Below are 20,343 nucleotides of genomic sequence, written 5' to 3'. Positions count from 1 at the left end.
AAGGGGATTCAATAACACTTCTAATCACAGAAAGAAATGTGATGGATCGGGAAATTTAAAATTTTCACAACTTGACACGAATCTGTGACACCAAGTAATAACATTACAAAGCAACAACTCAAATTTGATTTCAAAATTATCACTTTAAAGTCTAATGAAACATCTTACAACCTTTGATTTCTACAGAGCTCAAGATTTGAATTACAGATTTTACAATTCGCAGAGGGACATTCGGTGTAGCGCTTTTAGTCTAATTGCGTGACTTATCCTGAAGTTGACTTCTTTTGAAGAAAGGTTCGGGAGCGACAGACCCGCCATAAGACTGCCTGCTAATCAAATACAACTGCAGATGATGTTTTACTCTCTTGAAAATCAATAGCGCGGCATTGGCACTGTATCTGTTCCACAGGAGCTACCTTCTTCTCGTGCAATGGGACAAATCTATAGAATCAACCACCTCCAAGGTAAACACATGTCTTCCTTTATTGTTTATCTCTCATTTCAGTTTTTTTTCTATTGTTCAATCTGCTTCATAACACTTCTGAATTAAATGGATATTTTTCTTGGAAAGCATATAAAATTAGATTTGTGAACATGGGCCTGATTTCACTGCAATATTGATATTATAATTATTCTATTATTAATGACTTAGGATTATTGAACTTCTATGAGCTGTTTTGCTGAATGTCGTAGAGGCATGTCTTGGATTTCACTGTTCGTATATATTTCATTGCTGAAGAGAATGGAAGCATGTCATCAATGAGGATAAAGTCGACATTTGATCTTTAAAGGATATCACACCTCTTAGAGAATGGAGGCCTAACTGGACCATAGTGACTCCGTAGATCGCTAGAGTTGTGTATTGAACTGTAAACAGGATATATAGTCAATAAATATATATATACTCCGTATGAAAGATGAGAATAATGAAACTCACGGAATATTCTACTCACAACGGACGGCAGATTCCACTGTGTTGAAGAGGCGCCATTTCCACTGGGAGAATCTCCAAAAACAACGGTCTGGCACGTGATACAGATCGCACTAATAAAAGAATGGGCCTCTTTTTCGCCAAATAGAGTAGAAATGGCATCACGTCACAATATGGTCGTCTGCTGTTGGAGTCGTGTCCGTAGCTGCGGATCAAAGTTATTCCCGGCTTATATTCTTTAAGGACACTTGGACCAGACTTACATTTTTTCAATCCACCGTGTCATTTAATTAATGTGGGACATCGGCTATGCAGGATGAGACAACTCAGGCCAATATTTTGAACGAACTTGGTGCCACCCCGATCCGGAAAAATGGACATATTTCGGGGGACAATGAACGGATTATTCTCAATGTGGGGGGTGTCCGGCATGAGACCCACGTGTCTACTCTACGGACTGTCGCCAACACACGGCTAGCCAGACTGGCTGAGAGACATTTAATGTTAGATCATAAACGTGAGGAGTACTTCTTTGACAGACATCCCTCCGTCTTTAACTCTGTGATAGATTTCTATAGAACGGGTAAGTTGATATTTTCCTATCTTTGTCAAATTTGGTTTTAGGTTCGACAAAGAAATGGTCGATGCCTCTGTTTTTCTTTCTATTTTTTTTTTTCATATGATTGTTAGCGATTAATAAGTTTGCTCTCTCTCTTCGATATGAATTTGTTTATAGTTTACACTTATGTACTGCATGGTGTTTATTCGTTAATGTGAATGAAAAATAAATCCTGCAACTACTTTATGGAACATTTCGGAAATACAGTAGGAGAGGTGTGGTTGCTGCAAAATGTGCTACTACCTTAATTCTTGACGATCTATTCGGATAGTATTGCGTGTTGATTGGCGGTAAGTTATATGCACATAGGGGACGCTAATACTGTTATACCATGGTAACGTGGGGGCTCATGCTTCCTCGGGACCCTTGTTTTATCAATATGAATGTCATTTGATAACAGTGCAGTTCAAAGGCCTATCATAAAAATGGCTTGATATGAACATTATGTCTTCGTGTAGATAAAATATTAAAAAGTAATGTTTTGCGCAAAACTTCTTAGCTTGCGTTCTACTTACAAAATTGAAATTGCATTAACGAAACAATAAATTTTGATTAAATTCCTCTATCATTATCCGTCACGGTATTTTTTTTTTCGTATAGCTTGTGTCAAGAGCATTAATTTATAAAATGTATTTCATCTAAGGATGTAGTATACCAAATAAATACCTATTTATCTACAGGTAATCAGAACTTTTGCATAAAATCTTTCTAATTATGTTAATGGACATTTTTGGAAATTAAAAAAAATACTCGCGTTTATTATGGAGGAGCTAGAGTACATGTAGAACAACGTTTTGCTATTTGTAAACATTTAGGAGATCTATGAAATAAGACTAATTCATGGTTTAATAGGCACCTAGATTTGCTTACATCTAAACTAAACTCTAAGCTGGTAAACAGAAGGATATATATTGGTTTTGGCATGGTAAATATATGATTTTCTCGGTAGTACTATTATGTAGATCGTGTCTGGGTCAAAACTCGCGAACCTCTGACTGGAATCAATTCAACCCTAAATACTATGATAAATCTAATAAGTTGTTGCTTATGTCACACGTTTGCTCTGATTTTGAATTGACGTCATATCTTTAAGGTCAGAATATCTTGACTGTAGATTCATATTTTAGAGTGTTGTTGCAGGTAAACTCTAAAAAGGGGTTTCAGGATATTCAATCAAGGTCAATCATCAAAAGTCAAGGTCAATAATAAGCAATGAAATCATTGAAATGGAGCGGGTCATCAATTGGACTCTAGATTAGAATGCATGCAGCCTTTTGTTGTAGCTGATGATCTGAAGGTCCGTTGTCTCAATGACATATCTCAAAAGTCAAGGTTAAGTACTTAGCAATGAGACATTGAATTCGTTCCTGGGCTATAGATTTGGATCATGGATTCGAATACATTCAAATGTCAGTATGTTGTCTCGGATGACTTGAAGATGTGTCATGATCTTGACTCAAGGTCACAGGTCAGTGAGGTATTGAATTATGAATAGTGGGTTAAAATGCATTCAGTGTTTTATATGTTGTTATTACATTGTATTTGTTTATATACTGAGTTGAGGGCACTTTACAAATAGAAATTTCAAACGTTGTATAAGATGACAGGAATAAAAATGAGAAGGGGGGGGGGGGCATTCGTTTTGTCCAAAATATAGTAATATTTGTTTTTAAAATGATTAAATTATATATAGTAAATGTAATACAGTGATAACGAGGATGGGGCTACAGACATTTGTTTTGTGCAAAAATACGTTGAAATTTGGTTAAGGACAGAAGGTCAAGGTCAAATAGTAAAAAGTCAACAACAAAAAAGGAAAAAAAACTAGTGAAAGAAAGGAAAAGATAACAAATTATTTAAAACAAGTTACAATGTACCTTACCGTAATTTTGTCATCTTTTCGAAAGCAGATATGCAAATAAAAAAAAGATAAATTAGAGGATATTCAATATTTTACCGTTGATATGGGGTTTATTCGCGGGTGGTACGGGATTTTTATATATATTTATATATTTTCACTAGTGCGAACACACGAGTGAAATTGTTTTCATAAAATCCTGTTTTATGAGTGAAATAAATTCCATATCAAACTATAAATCATTAAATTTTCTGATAGTACATTTTCTTTGATTTTCCTTTTGCTTTGTCTCTTTTTGTAACACAGTATTTTATGCTGTGGCGTCTTAGTCGAGTTTGTAAGACGTTTACAAGGGATTGTGAGGCCACTCATGAATCGTTTGGGGTTCCAATCAAACTGTTGTATTTTCTAAAGAATAAAGCATTTCATGCCTTCAACCCCTTTAATCAGCAATCCAGTTCCCAGTGCGAATAGGTCAAAATAATTATCGCAGTTTCATAATGCTTACCAAAATGAACGCCCAAAATAAACTTATAAATACTTAAAATTTATACATAATTTACAATAAACCATTTTCTACAAAATGAAAAGAAAGATTGTGTGATGCGTGTTTATTTCTTATAGACATTTACATGTATATATGACACCTCAGAGTAAACTGGCGAATACAGAAGTGGAACTATATATATATATATACTATATATAAAATCCATGCAAAATCTTTGTGCGATTTGTGCATGATATCCTAGGTAGATTGAACTTATTAAACCAATTGCTAAGTGTCTGGCTAAAAGTCGTACCAGACGACTAGAAATGAAGGAATCCTAAATTTATAAAACGGTTCTCACTATTTGTTTTTTGAAATGATCGATTCAAAATCAAGTTTGACTTTTTGCGCTTGTTTCGAACACTTGTTTTGTGCCGAGAATCCGCTTAAGTCATCAATGATTGATGAGGTGCGCCTTTTGTAATGGTGCAAGCATTAACAGACCCAGTCAGATTATACTTGTTAATGATTTTTTTTTTCATTCTTAAAATTAAAACACTGGGTAATATGACAATTTTCTTCTACAGGGAAAACTGTTTTTAGAGTAAATCTTTCATAGAATTATAATAATTTTTTTCTATGTGATATATACGAAAGATATGATACATGAAAACATTTATTGTGACACTTTCGTGTTATTTTATCAATACTTTATCCATGTTGAAAGCGTTAGCAATCATAATATGAAAATGTTTATTTCAAAAAAACATAACTGGTTTATCAAACAGAATTTACAGGACATTGTTAACGTTTTCTGAAATCTAAGAGGTCATCCACAAAAATATTTAAGTCATTTATTATCAGACATCGGATTTCTGACCTTAAGCGATCTAAGAAGACAGTACCAACAATAAATAATGTGGGTACATGTATACACGCCCATGCCTTCAAATGCGAATGTTTTTAATTCAAAACACGTGAATGATCATACACAAGCCCGTAGGAAGCAAATTCAGTTGGGGGGGGGGGGAGCACAGCCATACATTTTCATTTGACAGTTGAGGGGGCACTACCAAAAATTTCCTGACAAGAAAAAAAAAGGTCATCACACATTATTGAGGGGGCACAAGCATCTACTATCCATGTTTACTATAGTAATCTAAATATCGGCAAAATTATTGGGGGGCACGGCCCCCCGTGCCCCCCCCCCGGTTCCTACGGCCATGATACATATATAAACATGTAAACTACGAGTGCAGAATTTGTCAGAAAAGAAAGTTCTATACACTGCAAATTAACGAACTAATGTGATAACATAACTACTGATTGAGAAGTTTGTATTAGTGTTAATTCTAAAGGGAGATTGAGTTACACCCAATCAACTGATATTGTATAGTGTTAAAAAATGAAGCGAAATATAGCTGTATTCTGTTTATCATGTCTCCATGCGCCACTCTGTACAGTACTACTTCTCAGCTTACTTCCGTGGATAGTTTACTGATCCATTGACACTCTCGTAATAATCTCGCAGTAGTCTCGTCGTAGTTACTGAGAACTTCTCGGGCATTATTATTTGCTGAACACCGAAAAATAAAAGGTTCCGAACACTTTTGTAGGGTTAAAACAGAAACGTAGGGATTTTTATTGACAGTTTGAGTACTTCTTGTCATATCTGGTCTGGGTGATGCCATTGAGGAATTCTTTTGTACCAGATTCATCCGCATCAGATCTTCTCGCAGACATTGATCACTAATGAAGGTCTCCCGTGGACTTCAATGCAGTGTTTACACTTCTTATCGCTTTATTCTTTTAACTGCACAATGGTTGTCTATTGAGGCGATGTAGGGGAATTCACGGGTAGATGGTCTAATTGAGAGTAATATTCTTTCCATATTGACACTTTTTTAATGACAGGAAGCTTATATTACAAGGAATTATAAATTAAATTGAATTACAGTCGCTGAATCGTGATGTTGGGCGAGTTCTACTAATATAATGTGAGTAATAGACACCGCAGCGCCATTTTATTCTGCGTCTTTACTCTTCAAATAGGACCTGTTTCTTTCTCTTTGAAAAGATTGCTTCTGTGCACATCAATAAATAAACAATGAAGGGTGTATAATTAGACCAATTTCTTACAATCATCAAGTATATCAGAGGGGAAAAATGTACAGCTTCGCTTTTAATGAATGTTTATTGGTCGAACCAGAGACAAAAATTATATCTCTGTCCTTACCATAAATAAGAATCAATTACAAATTAGAGCATCCTTATAAATGTACATCTATTGACCAATCATTCAATAATATTACAAATTGGAATCCCAGATTGGTGCATTGCAGGAAATTGGACAGTTTAACATTACGACATTGGTTGCAATTTATGTTTGAAATGGCAGTTGGAGAGGTCTGCAAATTATATGATTACAAACGATCATAGATATTGGCAATACCACTGAAACAAGGGTAAAACCATTCAACAACCTGCCATGGCCTCGTCTCTGTGTTTATATAGGTCTAGGTTCACTAAAGGTTACATGCGGTCGACTTTCTAAACCAAACTCGGCATATGAAATAGGACCGGGTTGCTGATCCCTTCATTGATAGGACGTCTGTACTTGGTATGTTCTACTCTGTAATCAATCACTCGTGGATCTTTTAGATCCGTATCTGAGAAATCTTTGAGAACTGTACTGAAAGAACATGCATCATGCATGATAATTTGATGATTGTAACTGGTACATAAAGTTGGGTGTTATCTGTATCACGGGTATATGAGGGTAGGGAATCTCGTCAAAGAAATAGAAATGGCTCCACAGTCACGTGTATTTTTTTTGGGGGGGGGGGGGTTAAAGTGATGATATTTTGCTATGAGTTCTTTGGAAAATTAAATTGTTCATGTTGTAACACGGTGAAGGGGATGTACTGAAAACAGAGTTATTAAATGTTATTATGAAGTATTAATATTGTGTTGCCAAGAGTTTTGATTTTTAATATTTAAAAGTGTTATAGCCCCATTTGGGACGAATCAGCTACAATATATAACTATAAATGTTTGACATTTTACCAATACTGTTTGAGATATTTTTTGAAATAATATGATGGATAGAATTTATTGCCGATTCATTAAGAATGAGTCAAGGATCCCTTGAGTAATATTAAACCCACTATAAATACCACCATCTCCAGAAATAGAAATTACGGGAAAACATCTGATGCATCGTCAAGTTCGCATCAACTTGGGACATTTTTAACAGGGGTGCCGTGGCCTGCCCCTCTCCACAGCTTTTTATTGAACGGAAATTTTTACTCTGAAATTAGTATGAAAGGTTCATTGAAAGGCTGGTCCCCCTGTTAATTGACCTTGACAGCCCCCCCCCCCTAAAATATTTGGAGTTGGGAGAATTATTCTCTTTTGGGGGACCCGGACTAATTGACAATTTTTTTTAGGTGAATTGTTTTATTTCCTTATAATGTCGACCTCCCCCTCTCCTCTTTTTTAAAAAAATTGATCCTTTAAACATGCTTCACATTTATTTCTTTTTTCCTACATCGCACTTTTAATACATTTTAAAATTCAAAATTACTGTAAACGTATTACATTTGGCGGTGTATTCTATTTAGCGCCTTTCTCGGAAAGTAGCTACCGCTAAATCAAGTACATCGCTAATTGTCTTATGTATATATTTATATCTAGCAAGTTATAAGAAAGCGCTAATCCAAATCTGCGCTAATTTCTTGTAAAATCAATTTCCACCAAATATCGTACACGCTAAATAGAAAACATTTACAGTAAAACATCTGGTTGTTATATTTAACCCCGTTTCTCAAATTATGTTCGGCTAGAACTACAGTTTATGTAAGCAAGTAAGTTGGCATGGATTGTTAAATGAGTTTGTATCATTTAATCATTGAAATCATATAATAGAACAAATATTGCTGGGTTTTTCAGCCAATACGATGATTTAGCCACCTTCAAAGTACAATATTCAACTCGCCCTTCGGGCTCGGTGAATATTGTACTCCTTAGGTGGCTAAATCATCGTATTGACCTAAAAACCAGCAATAATTATATAATATCATCCAGTGTGCCTATAATAATGCAATTTTAATATGTAAGATTTCAAGAAATAACTACCGGGTATGTTGCTGACACAATGATAGTATTTTTCCTGAAAAAATGAGACTCAAACCAAGGGTTAGTAGGCGGGATAAGGCATTTTAGAAAATTAATATGGAAGAGTTCCTCAATAGACTCAATACCATTTGCACATCATACAGTAGCTTGTGTCCCCCATTGATTTTCAGAAATCTTCTGTCTGGTTCGAAACTTTATTCGTTTTTTCTTACCACCTCACAAGCATGATATTGATTGATTCTGGCAACTTAAGATTCATCAGATTTGTTTCAGCTCGTGTTTCGACATCTTTTTATTTATGTAAAAATATTCATGGCTACAGATTTGGTTGGTTCAAATGCACTCTGGAAACCTTTTTTTCAAATATTGAATAAACAAAATATATTATTAATTGAAACAGATGAATATTGAATTTATTTTGTTTCAAAAACGATTTTTTTTTTCGATTTTCATTTCTTAGAGGAGTACGATCACACCCAATTTATCCAATCATATGACCTTATACCCATTAGCTTTGCTGCTGGAAAGAGATGAAAATGTTAGTATAATTTCCTAGAGCTTCTTCATTGTCTTTGCTTGATTTAAGTGATATAGATTGTAGTGGTAGACCTTCTGACATGTCACAATCCCAGCCTTCTATGTATTCGCAAGATGTTTGTTATGAACAAGTTGATTACATTGGAGGGTTTCTTGTTATGGAAACCACTGAAAGACGAATAATAATTGACAACTTAATAATCTACTAGTGCAGACAGTTCAATAAATTCCCTTACTAGAGAATAAACCATAAAATGACTGTAACGCCAATAACTTTGCACGCTTAAATTATGCCAGTATTGTTTTCATTTCTTCAAAACCTTGATTCAATATTTTTTTTATGATTGATCATCTGTCAAGATCACCAAGAATCAGACCGAATCCAAGATTATCGGATTACAAGTAATGCAAGTACAGTGTACTATCTTCATATTCCAAACCATAAAAACGAACTCAAGCGTTTCATTATTTAAAGCCATGGATTTTTAATGAGGTCGATGATTGAATTGTGATTTATAAACATATACATCGCAGCAACAAGTGAACAAATCGATACTGAGGTCATGTTGACTCCTGTATCATATACACTACAGGCTTCTTTAGTCCTAGGCAATATACTTCTGAAAGAATATGAAGAGTCAAACAGAAAGGGTTTTAAAAGCAACAATCAGTTATATAGCAGAATATTTCCTTTGAACAGGGGTTCAAAACAGACAATAAGATTTTTTTTTGTGATACGATATTACACCATTTTATCCAACCCTATGTTTAATTATTTATCTGCAGATCGTTAATTTGCAAAGGATTCCTTCTTGTACTGATATGTTTGTACGAGGGGAAAAAGTAACAAAGAAATAAATAATTTTCGGAATAAAGAATCAGTTGTGACGTCATTTTGGAAAAGATTTCAATATGCACGAAATCAATTTTAAAATATCTTAATCAATTTACAAACTCGGGGAATTTTTTGCAGTTAAAATTTCACATTATTTTATCAAATCTTATTTTATTTGAAATAAAATCACCAATATTTGTACTAAAATATTGTATAACTTCTGAAATTGTTAAAACATGGAGAGCTATTTAATCAAATGTTTTTCACTCTAATTTGTCAAAAGCTCTATAGTGTAATTTATATACTGTATATTGTAACTTAGAACGACTATATGTAAGAGAAACGAAAACAGGCAACGAAGGAAATTAGCCAATACTGCCTAGACAAAGATGTTCTTTCGATTTTTTGAGGAATAAAGATATCGATTGTATGTTCATCTGACAGACAACATAATCCGTAAATTAATCTGAAATCATTTGGGATTATTTATTCTAACTGCATAACCAAAATCACTACTCCAACCGATCCTGTATATTTAGTTAAGAAGAACATTAAAAATGTGTTTCTGTGTGTACCTTTGTATTTACCAGACTATCTAGTAGATAGACTTGAAGGTATATAGCTTAGAGGCTGCAAGAATACTTACGGGAGGGAGTAGAATGGCAGATAGCTAAATATTTGTTATACAAAGCGACGGAATGGAAATCTTATCAAAAAAAGAAGAGAAAATCATTGCCTGATTCAACTCAACAAAATATATCTAGAAAAAATCACCTGATTTGATTTTGATTTAGTAAATATTATCTCAGATCATGACAATCATAAGTCAAGGTTAAAGCAATACGTCAAGAAATTCAAACTCAACTATACTACATGTATAATTTCTTCTTTCCTTCTACAAAATGTCTTTGGAAAAAAATGCCTTTGGTGATTCAAGATAATCCCTTTCTCTCGGGTTTCAATCATACTTAAATTCTAGTCATTTTTTTGAGTGGGATTGGCCATGTGTCATGTTGTAAATTTTGAATTTACCGGGTGGCAGTGAATACAAAATTTACAACATGACAAATTTGTCATGTTGTAAATTTTGTATTTACTCCCACCCGGTAGATTCAAAATTTACAACATGACACTAGTTTTACATACAAAACTCGGACTCGAATTTAGTTCTGTGAATTTACATATCTTGCGTAGACATCTTTGTAATACTTCATTGTGTTCATGTGGTGAAATTGAAACTACCGAGCATCTTACAATGTAACAATTTATTAGAATGCGTTAACGAGCTATTCTTACAATACCTCATCCTATAACTGTTGATATATACTGACACGCAAAAGGAGTAAAAAATACACATATTTGAATTTTTTATCTTCAAATTTTTTATCTCAAAATCTAACATATATTTTAACAATAGGAAAAAAACTTGATTAAAAACACCGGAGAATTGATTAATCAAACGTTGAACATTATCTTTTTTCAAACTTAAGAGAGTAACAGGTAACACCCCCCCCCCTTATAAATTCGATTTCAGCGTGCAAGTCCTACATCACAACAATTGCAACTAGGATTCTACGATGAATTGAAATCACCAGTCTCTTGATTTGAGCGAAAGAAATATTCTTCAGTCTTTCTGAAGTGCCTGTTTTTCAAATTTATGCGGTCGAATTTCCTCAAACATGGCGCAGTGTAGTAACCATTGGACTCCGGTCCACGACTGTCATTCAAGCTAGTGAGACGTATGAGTATGATAAGGCATGGTATAGTTCATCCTAATAACTGCAACGATTTTTCATCGTCTTTTTGAATTTCCAGCTAGAAGTAACCGAAACAGTCATTTTCAGGAAGTTTTGGCATCATTTATGGAAAAGAAACGATATTCTACAATACTTTTGATGAACAGAAACAAACTCTTGCAAACCTTAATTATAGCCAAAAGTTTTGTTAAAACCTGCAATTTATGATTACCCTTGAGTTGGGCTCGAATTTTAAACAAGTTGCGAGATGAAAATCACTCAGCCGTAAAATGACTGATTAATGAAAGTTGAAGATAACCTTACTATTTACGTACAAAATTGTATCCTATATCTGATTTTATATCTCTAAAATAGGATGTTGCGTTTCTTTTGCGTTTCAGTATGCTACTTCATGGTTCACACAATATTTCAGAAATAGAAAACAAAATATAATTTACTTATCATTTAAAACTTTCTGGCTGAAAGTAAAAGAATTCATTGATATCTATTTACTATTAGGACTTATTATTTTGGTGTAAATATTGTTTCAGCGGAAAACAATTTTTTATGTGATCTGGTATGAATTTGCTTTGTTTATGTTAAAATGAATTTTTTGGAGATTTTTTTCACCGATTTCCCTTCCAGTAAAACTGCACAATATACGCATAATTATGAAAATATTTTCTCCCTGGGCGTATTCTATATTAGTTTTCATTTACATACATGTACTCTCACTTATGGCATTAGAGAGCGGGATGGATAAAAGCTTATTGGCTTGTTTCCCTGTACTATTGTATTTATTACTGGTGTATTCTTAATTTTACCAATTTTGTTAATAAAACATTATAAAGCTTTTCACACAAATTTTGGACAGTGGCTCTATATATGGTATCTTTATAAGGATACCCACTTCCGGCCCAACCCGGGGTTGAACTCTCGACCTACGGAATCTGTCTCCTAGCAGTACAGGAACAGCGCGCTAGACCGCACGGCCATCTAGGCAAGTCACAAATGTTACTTTCATGCTGATGGAATTCTCGCAGCGCCGCCCTACACTATAGTTATTGTAAATTAAATGTGCTTTAAAAATAAATGAATTTCTCTGTGCTTTATTTATCAATATTCCTTTCACTTAGGGAGCATACAAGCATTTTTAAGCCTTTTTAGTGACAGATTAACAAGAGATTAGATACTGTGCCCTCTCTCGGGAAGGATTTTAGAATATATGTATCTTAAACAATCTAATTTGTTGTATTCAACAAAAATTCTATTATAAGGGTAAATTACATTTTTTAAGCGGTAAAGCACATCTTATACAAAAAAGCAGCTATTGAATCTGTCAGTGGCAGGTTGTTGTAAAGTACGATCGATGGAAGTTTGAATAGCAATGTGTAATGTGCATTCTTGTGCACTGGGATAATTGATACATACAACACAATATAGAGATATTGTGCAGTGCTCAAACGCCGTGTCATGAAAAGCTCTTTTTCTATCCATTGCTCAGTGTACTTGTTCGCGTGTCATATTGCTGTTTTGAAAAAAATCCCCTGGGAAAATGTTAAATCTTATCAATGACATAATTTATGCAAGAGCTTGTATCGACAGTGTCTTAATTTAATTAGGTCGTGCTTGCTCGCTATCCGTCATTTATTATTTATGGTGCAAATAGGATTTTCTTGGCTGGCTTCTGTCAGATGACCACAGCACATCACTTTTACCGTACCTCGAGGGAGTGAACATCGTCAATATATGATGTTCAATCCCGGCAAATCTGGATTCTGTCGTCTTGTTACCCAAGAGAGAGAGAAATCCTTAAAAATATTGAACAATTCGGTTGCAAGCAACAGGTTTACTACAATATGTAGACTGTCATAAATAGTACATGTTTCGTCAACATGTAATTGAGCCCTAGCTAGATAAAATTATGATCTGCTATTAAAAATCGACCCGAGTCATGGGTGAAACGAACTCAAAAATGTGGAATTTTGAACCAGACTATTTTTCAGCAGGTTTTTTGGAAGAGTAAAATTGAATTCTAGACAAAACTCATGTTGGAAATATTTCCCTGTTGAACCACGTGACCATCGCCAGATTTCCGAGCCTGGAAAGGGGGGGGGGTTGCAAGCTAGTGTCTGGGAGGTACCTCCTATTCTGAGTTAGAATTTTTTTTAAAAAAATGGATATCATTTTGTGGGTTCTGGTTTATTCTAAAAGTCGTTTTGTTCATATATTACATGTAACAAAATCTAGCAGCATAAAAAATATTGAAGTTGTTTTGTCTCAAAAGAAATATTTCGGATTTTTTTTTTCTAAAAGGTGATGCAATCGCATCTTCCCTTGTAGATGGCCTTGGAACCATTATGGCTTCAACATGTTTTGTGAAATTATCCACGAATACTTAAAATGTAACGCCTTAAACAGTTTTAAATTATGCTTTTTCCCTAAAAATTGAATAATTAATGTTTGTACTAATTAATTTAAAGATTTCTTTAGCTTAACATTTTTTTCTTTAAGATTGCACTTGTAAGTCAGTTATGTACCACGTCAATATCAGAGTTTTAGACACACTTTTTAGAATATAGATGTATGTAAATTTGTCAGTTTTCAGAAAAGGATTCTTGTGATTTTTTTTTTAAATCTTGTCATATTTTAGAGAATTAATACCTGCATGATCGTAGTTACATTTTGATCGGAATATCTTACAAATTCTTTGGTTTTAATTCTCCATAAGTATATATTCTGTATACTATTAAGTCTATTAATTTAAAAATATACAATGTAAATACAAAGGGGGGATTTATGGAGTTTAGACGGGGTCCTAAGATGTAATATTGTTCACAGTGGCAACATTGCATAACCGAAATATTTGAAAACAAGTACCGTTTGGTTATCATAACCGGAAAATTATCGTTTTGATTGCTGGGAGAATATTAGAAATCATTAACGAATTTTTTTTTAAATGAGATACCGGCGTGCATGAATATCAAATTCAATGTAGGCATCAAATCCAGAAAAAAAATTAAGAGAACGAACGACGTTCAGTGCCGAATTCTATAAAAGTAATCAATATATCATCCTGTTTTGGGCATTATCACTCAGAAACAGACAACAACATATATCAAGATATGAGCATTGGTTAATAGTGAAACGGCTGAAAATACATTTTTGACTATGTTTCTGGTGCGGTGTCAGTCCAGCATTATATTCCAATTTGGGCAACACTTTTCTGCAGTAACTGAAATTCGAATTATTATGTTGAGGATTAGAAGCGTTTTAGTCTAGTTTTCATTCGACTGTAAATATATGTATCTGACTATTAATCAAATCCATTAAAATTGTCGGCTCAAAAGCCTCTTTCACCCTCCCCGTTGTGAAAAGAGGACAACTGTACAACCTCACAAACGAAAGAATTTAAATTTACATTTCGGAAATGTTATACATTAATTTCGAAATTAATTATACATGTAATATAGTTTCGATAATGATGCCTGAATATCTTCAGTATTGCATATCAATATTCAGTAATGCAAAACTGCATTCACAGTTTAGGAATTTATTACCGATTATTCTGAAATAAATTTCGAAAAGCGATTATTTAAAGATAACTCAAAAGTCCCAGACCTTTTGGTCTGGGCATGATTTTGCGAAGACTGAACATAACCAAAGTCCCTATTGCTTGCGGAGACTTTTAAAATAGGTTTAATTCTGTTGAAGACTTATGTTTATGGCTCTGTGTTTTATGATTTTGTAAAGAAGAGGATGCTTGTTCAATCTGCAGTAACTCTAAAAGTGCCAAAGCTCTTTTGTGTCCATTAATGATACAAAATCTATTTCTGAATTTATTTGAATCCTACATGTAATTACATCACAGAGTAAATGTTGACTTTTCCTTCTAATCCTGACAAAACGATACACTGTTTATACAGTGTTATTTTAATATGTTTTATGTCTCAATTATGAATAATATTTTCATGTATAAGATGAAATGCGTCATCTTTTTTTTTATTTCAAGTATAAAATGTTTTCCCTCTACAGGTGAGCTTCATGTACCTCTGGAAGTATGCGGGGCTGTGGTTATGCGGGAGTTGGATTTTTGGCAGGTGGATCAGCACGCCATCAAATCTTGTTGCTGGCGTCATTACCGATCTTACATAGAAAACAAAAGAATCCTCGACTCCTTCAACCGCAGTCTGAAGAAAGAGACCTTTTCTGTTGACGTCAGTAAGTTTGAAGGATGGAAAAGAGTACAGATGCAAATGTGGTTAATTCTAGAGCATCCAAGGACTTCCAAGATAGCAATGGTAAGATGGTTTGATATAATCCTTGAAAAATGGCCATAAAACAATTCACTATCAGGCGCAGATCCAGGAATTGAAGTTGGGGGGGGGGGGTGCGCAGAAGTAGGCAGGGGATCTGGAGCTCCTGGATTCTAGAGATTTTGTAGGGTAAAAATGAGGTCTACCGAGTAGACATTTTTTTCATTTTCTGGACGAAACTATGATTTACGCTAACTTTGACAGTTTTAGGGGGGGGGGGGGCACCCCTCTTAAATCCGCCACTGACTATGTTTATATGAAGAAGATATTCTAATTTGTGAGCTGTATTACTCTCAGACGTGATTTGGTAGGATGATAACCATACAATCATCTGTGAGGCATCTACGAAATAACATGAAAATTAATCCAAAAAAAATTCTTTTTGCTTTTTAAAGTTTTTTTTTAAAAGCTGTAATTAGATGTGTTTGAATATTTATATCCCCTATAATATCTCTGTTTCAGGCGTATGGAGTTGTTTCCCTGATGTTCGTTGTTGTGTCTATCCTCGGATTTTGTTTAGAAACCCTGCCGGGTCTTCGACCAAGCCAACGTTCCCACAACAGTTCAATGAACGTTAACTGCCCTGGAAACAAAACGAAAATCATAGAACTCAGGGAGAACGAAGCACTCTACATTTTAGACATAATCTGTACAGTGTACTTCACCATAGAACTCGTTGTCAGGTTTATCTTTGCTCCACAGAAACTGAAGTTCATCCGTTCCGCTATGAACATCATCGACCTACTCGCTCTGGTGCCTCTATATATGCAGTTAATTCTTAACTCGGATGACATGCGAGCTTGCTATATGAATGAACAGTTGATTATTGAGATCATGTTCGTACTCCGTATTATACGTATGTTCCGAATATTTCATTTGGTGAAACATTATCAGGCGTTGAAAATCTTAGTGTATGCGTTGAAAGCAAGTCTTCAAGAATTACTCATGCTCGCGATTTTCCTTATTATAGGTATGTTAATATTTTCATCCTTGATTTACTATGCAGAAAGGCATAAAATTGATTCTGGGGAGCCAGAAACTATAACAACCATTCCAATGGGATTTTGGTGGGCGATAATCACCATGACGACAGTAGGGTACGGTGACAAACATCCGACCACAACTGTCGGTTACATTGTGGGAACCGCATGCGCAGTCGCTGGTGTTCTTATGATTGCGCTCACCATTCCAGTTATATCCAATAATTTTACACTTTTCTACACACATGTACGTTCAAAAGGAGGAAAGGGACCCCCTAATTCAGATTCGAAGGAATCACTCGTATTATCATCCATTGATGATCTGGACAGAGAAACAGAATTTGATGAAAAACGGAAGTTATCAAGCGGGTCTTTGGTTGTGGAGGCATACATGAATGGAACGCATGTTATCCGGAAATTGACTTCAAAGTCTGGAAGTCCACAATATTCTCCAATACTGAGAAGAATTCCGGAGTCCAACTCTTTAGTGGACATTTGTGATAGGCGGAAATGCAATGGAGAATTTGACCTGATTAGAAACAACAGTAGCAAAGCTAAGAGTGACGATGGTGTTACTTACGCAGGGGAAACACCGCTTTGATAAAAACAAGTCTTCTTTTTTTATTCTTGGCAATAATGTAATTTCAATGTAATGTAAATGGTCAATATATTGTACAATTAAGAAAAATATTTTTTTCCCCTTAAATTTACGTTATTATAATTTTTTTCTGAAATATATCTTATTTCATTACAGCCAAAAAGTAATATTAAGATAAAATTTTCTTTGATATACAATGTAATTTGATTTGGAGACGTACTATTCTTTACGGTACGCTCCACGTGACTACTGATAGTTTCTGGGAAAAAATGTATAGAACTTTGAACATTTGTCACCTAATGTCCAGAGAGTTGGCAAATATATATATCATCCATGCACATGATAAAAATCAACTTCGGTTACATTTTCACTTTCTCTATAATTCTTGTATATGTATGTGAATATCAATGCACATTTCAAAAATCATTTTCAGCGATCATAATTCAAGGTTGTTTTCCCCCATTTTAATGCTATGCAAGAGTGTAGGTTGGTGTAGTATAATTATTCTCAAATTATTGTGTTTAGTTTAATATTTATATTCTTTGTTAAAATATTGTTATTACATCATTTTTAATGAGCTTGCACATTACGATAGGACCAAGTTTACACACATAGAAATGGTGACCTAACCCCAACTCAAAATCCATCCTATTTAAAATCTGTAATTTCAAACACTATTAGTGTAAAACAGTATTATGAATAAACATGCTATTTGATATACATGTAATATATAATTGCATGCATGTATTTACATTTATGACCATTGTAATTTCCAGATATATTCAAAGTGAATAATTGCTTGAAAGTTACTCGAAATCCAGATACTTATTCCATTCACATTTTATCGCGATGTCATTCCAATTTTTAGTGATCATGGTTGGGGCTATGGCAATGTTTAATTTCTTTTGATATACATGTATTTGAATGTTGTGTTTACTTATCACTTTGTAACGTGACTTTGTTAACCCAGAAATGCCCTTTTTTTAAACAGTGATTTTTTTTGTTGAAATGCAAACTATCTTACATATGATTTGATAGATAACGTTTTATCAACGAATATTATCGTACTTACAATTGTATTAACAAAGGTAGTTGTTTTATTTGATCTACGTAGCCAGCTGGGTTTTTTTTTTATTACCATTCTGTACATATAGCTTTAAATTGTTAATGAATCGAAGCTTCCAAAGTTCATGTTGGTTTTCTCTGAAAATGAGGAAAATGTTATTATTTATTTCTTAACCCCAAAATAATTTTTTTTGGAATGTGTTTTAGCAATCCAATGAATACTACCGTCGTTAAGAAATGCAGATTGTATGTCCGAAGTCAGATGGTTTGACAAACACGAGTTTTTGTATTGTTGATTGAGCAATAATTGTATCTTTCATGTATATATGGTGAAACAATCATTTTTTAAAATTTTAATGGTATATGTCACACTATGTACAGCTTTTATGTATGCACATACTTTTTGATATTCTAGTTATTTTTACTTTGCTCACTTTGATAATGTACACTAATACGGTGATGGACTATGAATCATGATTTTATTTGTGTTTATACTTTTTCTTTCAATATTTTTACACGTTGCAGACCAAGGCTTTTACTTCGTGTCGTGTCGTTACGGGCTTACTCGTGTAAGTGCACTGGCTATTCAGATAAGCATTCCACGTGAAATTTTACAAATTGTTATCTTCGTTTATTTGCTGCTATTTACATCTCAATAAAATTGAGTTGAAATGCAAACTTACTTGATTTATTCTGGTATAAGAACTTAAAACTGGCGTCTTTAAAGAAGGATAAAGCTTTGTTACTGCACGATTTGAAATATGAACAAATTGTCTAAGATTACAATGATTATATAGGTATAGGAAGATTATTTGTATAGAATGTAGTCTTCATATATTGAAGGGACACACATTAATTCATCTAATATGTACTAAGTACCTGTAAAGCAGGTATTCAATTCAAGCACGCTTTTTTACTCACTCGAAGGCTTTTCTTTACCGCATTCACACCCACACTCCAACCCATACTATACTTCCAAAAAGAAATGTTAGAAATAAATTTTGTTTCAATAATTAAAAAAATGGTCTCACCAAGCAATGTTTGATAGAGCAAATTCTCGTATAACGAAGTATAGCTAGAAATGGTTGTCCTAATGATGAGTGTCGTATAAGCGTTATGCAATGGGTAGTAGCCAATGGGAATGTGTTTTGGTAATGGCGTGTTCGAATGGGTTAACAGAGATTTCTAGTATTCATTCTATTACTGCACAGGCTTTACCGGACAAGTAAAAAACTTTTGCTCATTGTAATAAGCAGGTTTACAAAGATTTGTGAGAATGAGTCCGCCATTTATTGTTTTCTTGCAGAGCATTACAATAATGCTCAATATACTCATGTTTGGGAATTGATTACTTGTGTATTATAGCTTTGTGTTATCTCTTTTTTTCCAACCATTTGATTTGTTTTGGTTGTTTTATCTGTATAAAAATCTTTACAAACATATATTGCAAGGTCAAGTAAATGTTCAACCAAGTCCCTATCCTTACACCTCACCAAAATATTAATGCTATGAAGGACTTATTGTGCAGCTACATAAATATATTCAAGAAGTGCGATAAATCAGTATTAATGTGGATTAAAAAAAAATCCAATTTTTTTTGGAAAATTTAAAATTTCAAAACTTTTCAAACATCAAATGCATTAAAACATAACTTTTCTATGCTTTATATAACCATTCCTCACGACAAATTAAAGAGCAGGCTTTTTGTCATCATAGACAACTGCTTCCAAAATAAAAATGAAACTCTTGGGATTGGTTTTTCTGCTTAAACTTTCAGTAAGGCGTGACATTCTCGGTGATACATAATTAGCGTCTCTCAAATGGTGACCTTACTGAAAGTTTAAGCAGAAAAGAAATTTGTACTATTTTGTTAAAAATCATTCTGATGCAACACACAAGTACTTTGAAGTAGATATTAAAAAGATGCTGGAGTTCCTCATTGAAGACCAAGTCTTCCAACAATCTGTTGGAATTGGTCACTAATCGTGCCCCTTTATTAGCCGACTTTTTTTTCATATTCCTATGAAGCAGAATTTATCCAGAAAAATCTACTAGAAGAAGAAAACTCTTGCCGTTGCCTTCAACTAAATAAGTAATTATTAGTAATATTCCGTTATCACCAGCACATGGTGTTTATGCCCCTCTTTTAAAGGTTTAACCCCCTTTTAAGACAGCATTTCATAAATTCTATGGTCGATATAATGACCTTGTTAACAAATATAACCTATCACTGGGTCATATTTT

The 20,343-nt window shown here is 33.9% G+C and overlaps 1 protein-coding gene across 1 annotated transcript; it reads left to right on the top strand.

The window, feature by feature from the left end:
- Positions 1–338: 338 nt before the first annotated feature.
- On the top strand, positions 339–19,501 carry LOC133190228 (potassium voltage-gated channel subfamily C member 2-like). The gene is made up of 4 exons (XM_061325737.1): positions 339–464; positions 740–1,514; positions 15,176–15,441; positions 15,919–19,501. Exons 2-4 carry the CDS (start codon positions 1,241–1,243, stop codon positions 17,035–17,037), a joined length of 1,659 nt encoding a protein of 552 aa, XP_061181721.1. The 5' UTR covers positions 339–464; positions 740–1,240; the 3' UTR covers positions 17,038–19,501.
- The last annotated feature ends 842 nt before the right edge of the window (positions 19,502–20,343 follow it).

This window comes from Saccostrea echinata, unplaced genomic scaffold (genome assembly GCF_033153115.1).
Source record: "Saccostrea echinata isolate AGI-Se365-2 ecotype Australia unplaced genomic scaffold, CSIRO_AGI_Sech_v1 ptg000022l, whole genome shotgun sequence".
Taxonomy (NCBI): Eukaryota; Metazoa; Mollusca; class Bivalvia; order Ostreida; family Ostreidae; genus Saccostrea; species Saccostrea echinata.
This window is presented reverse-complemented; position numbering and strand designations above follow the sequence as displayed.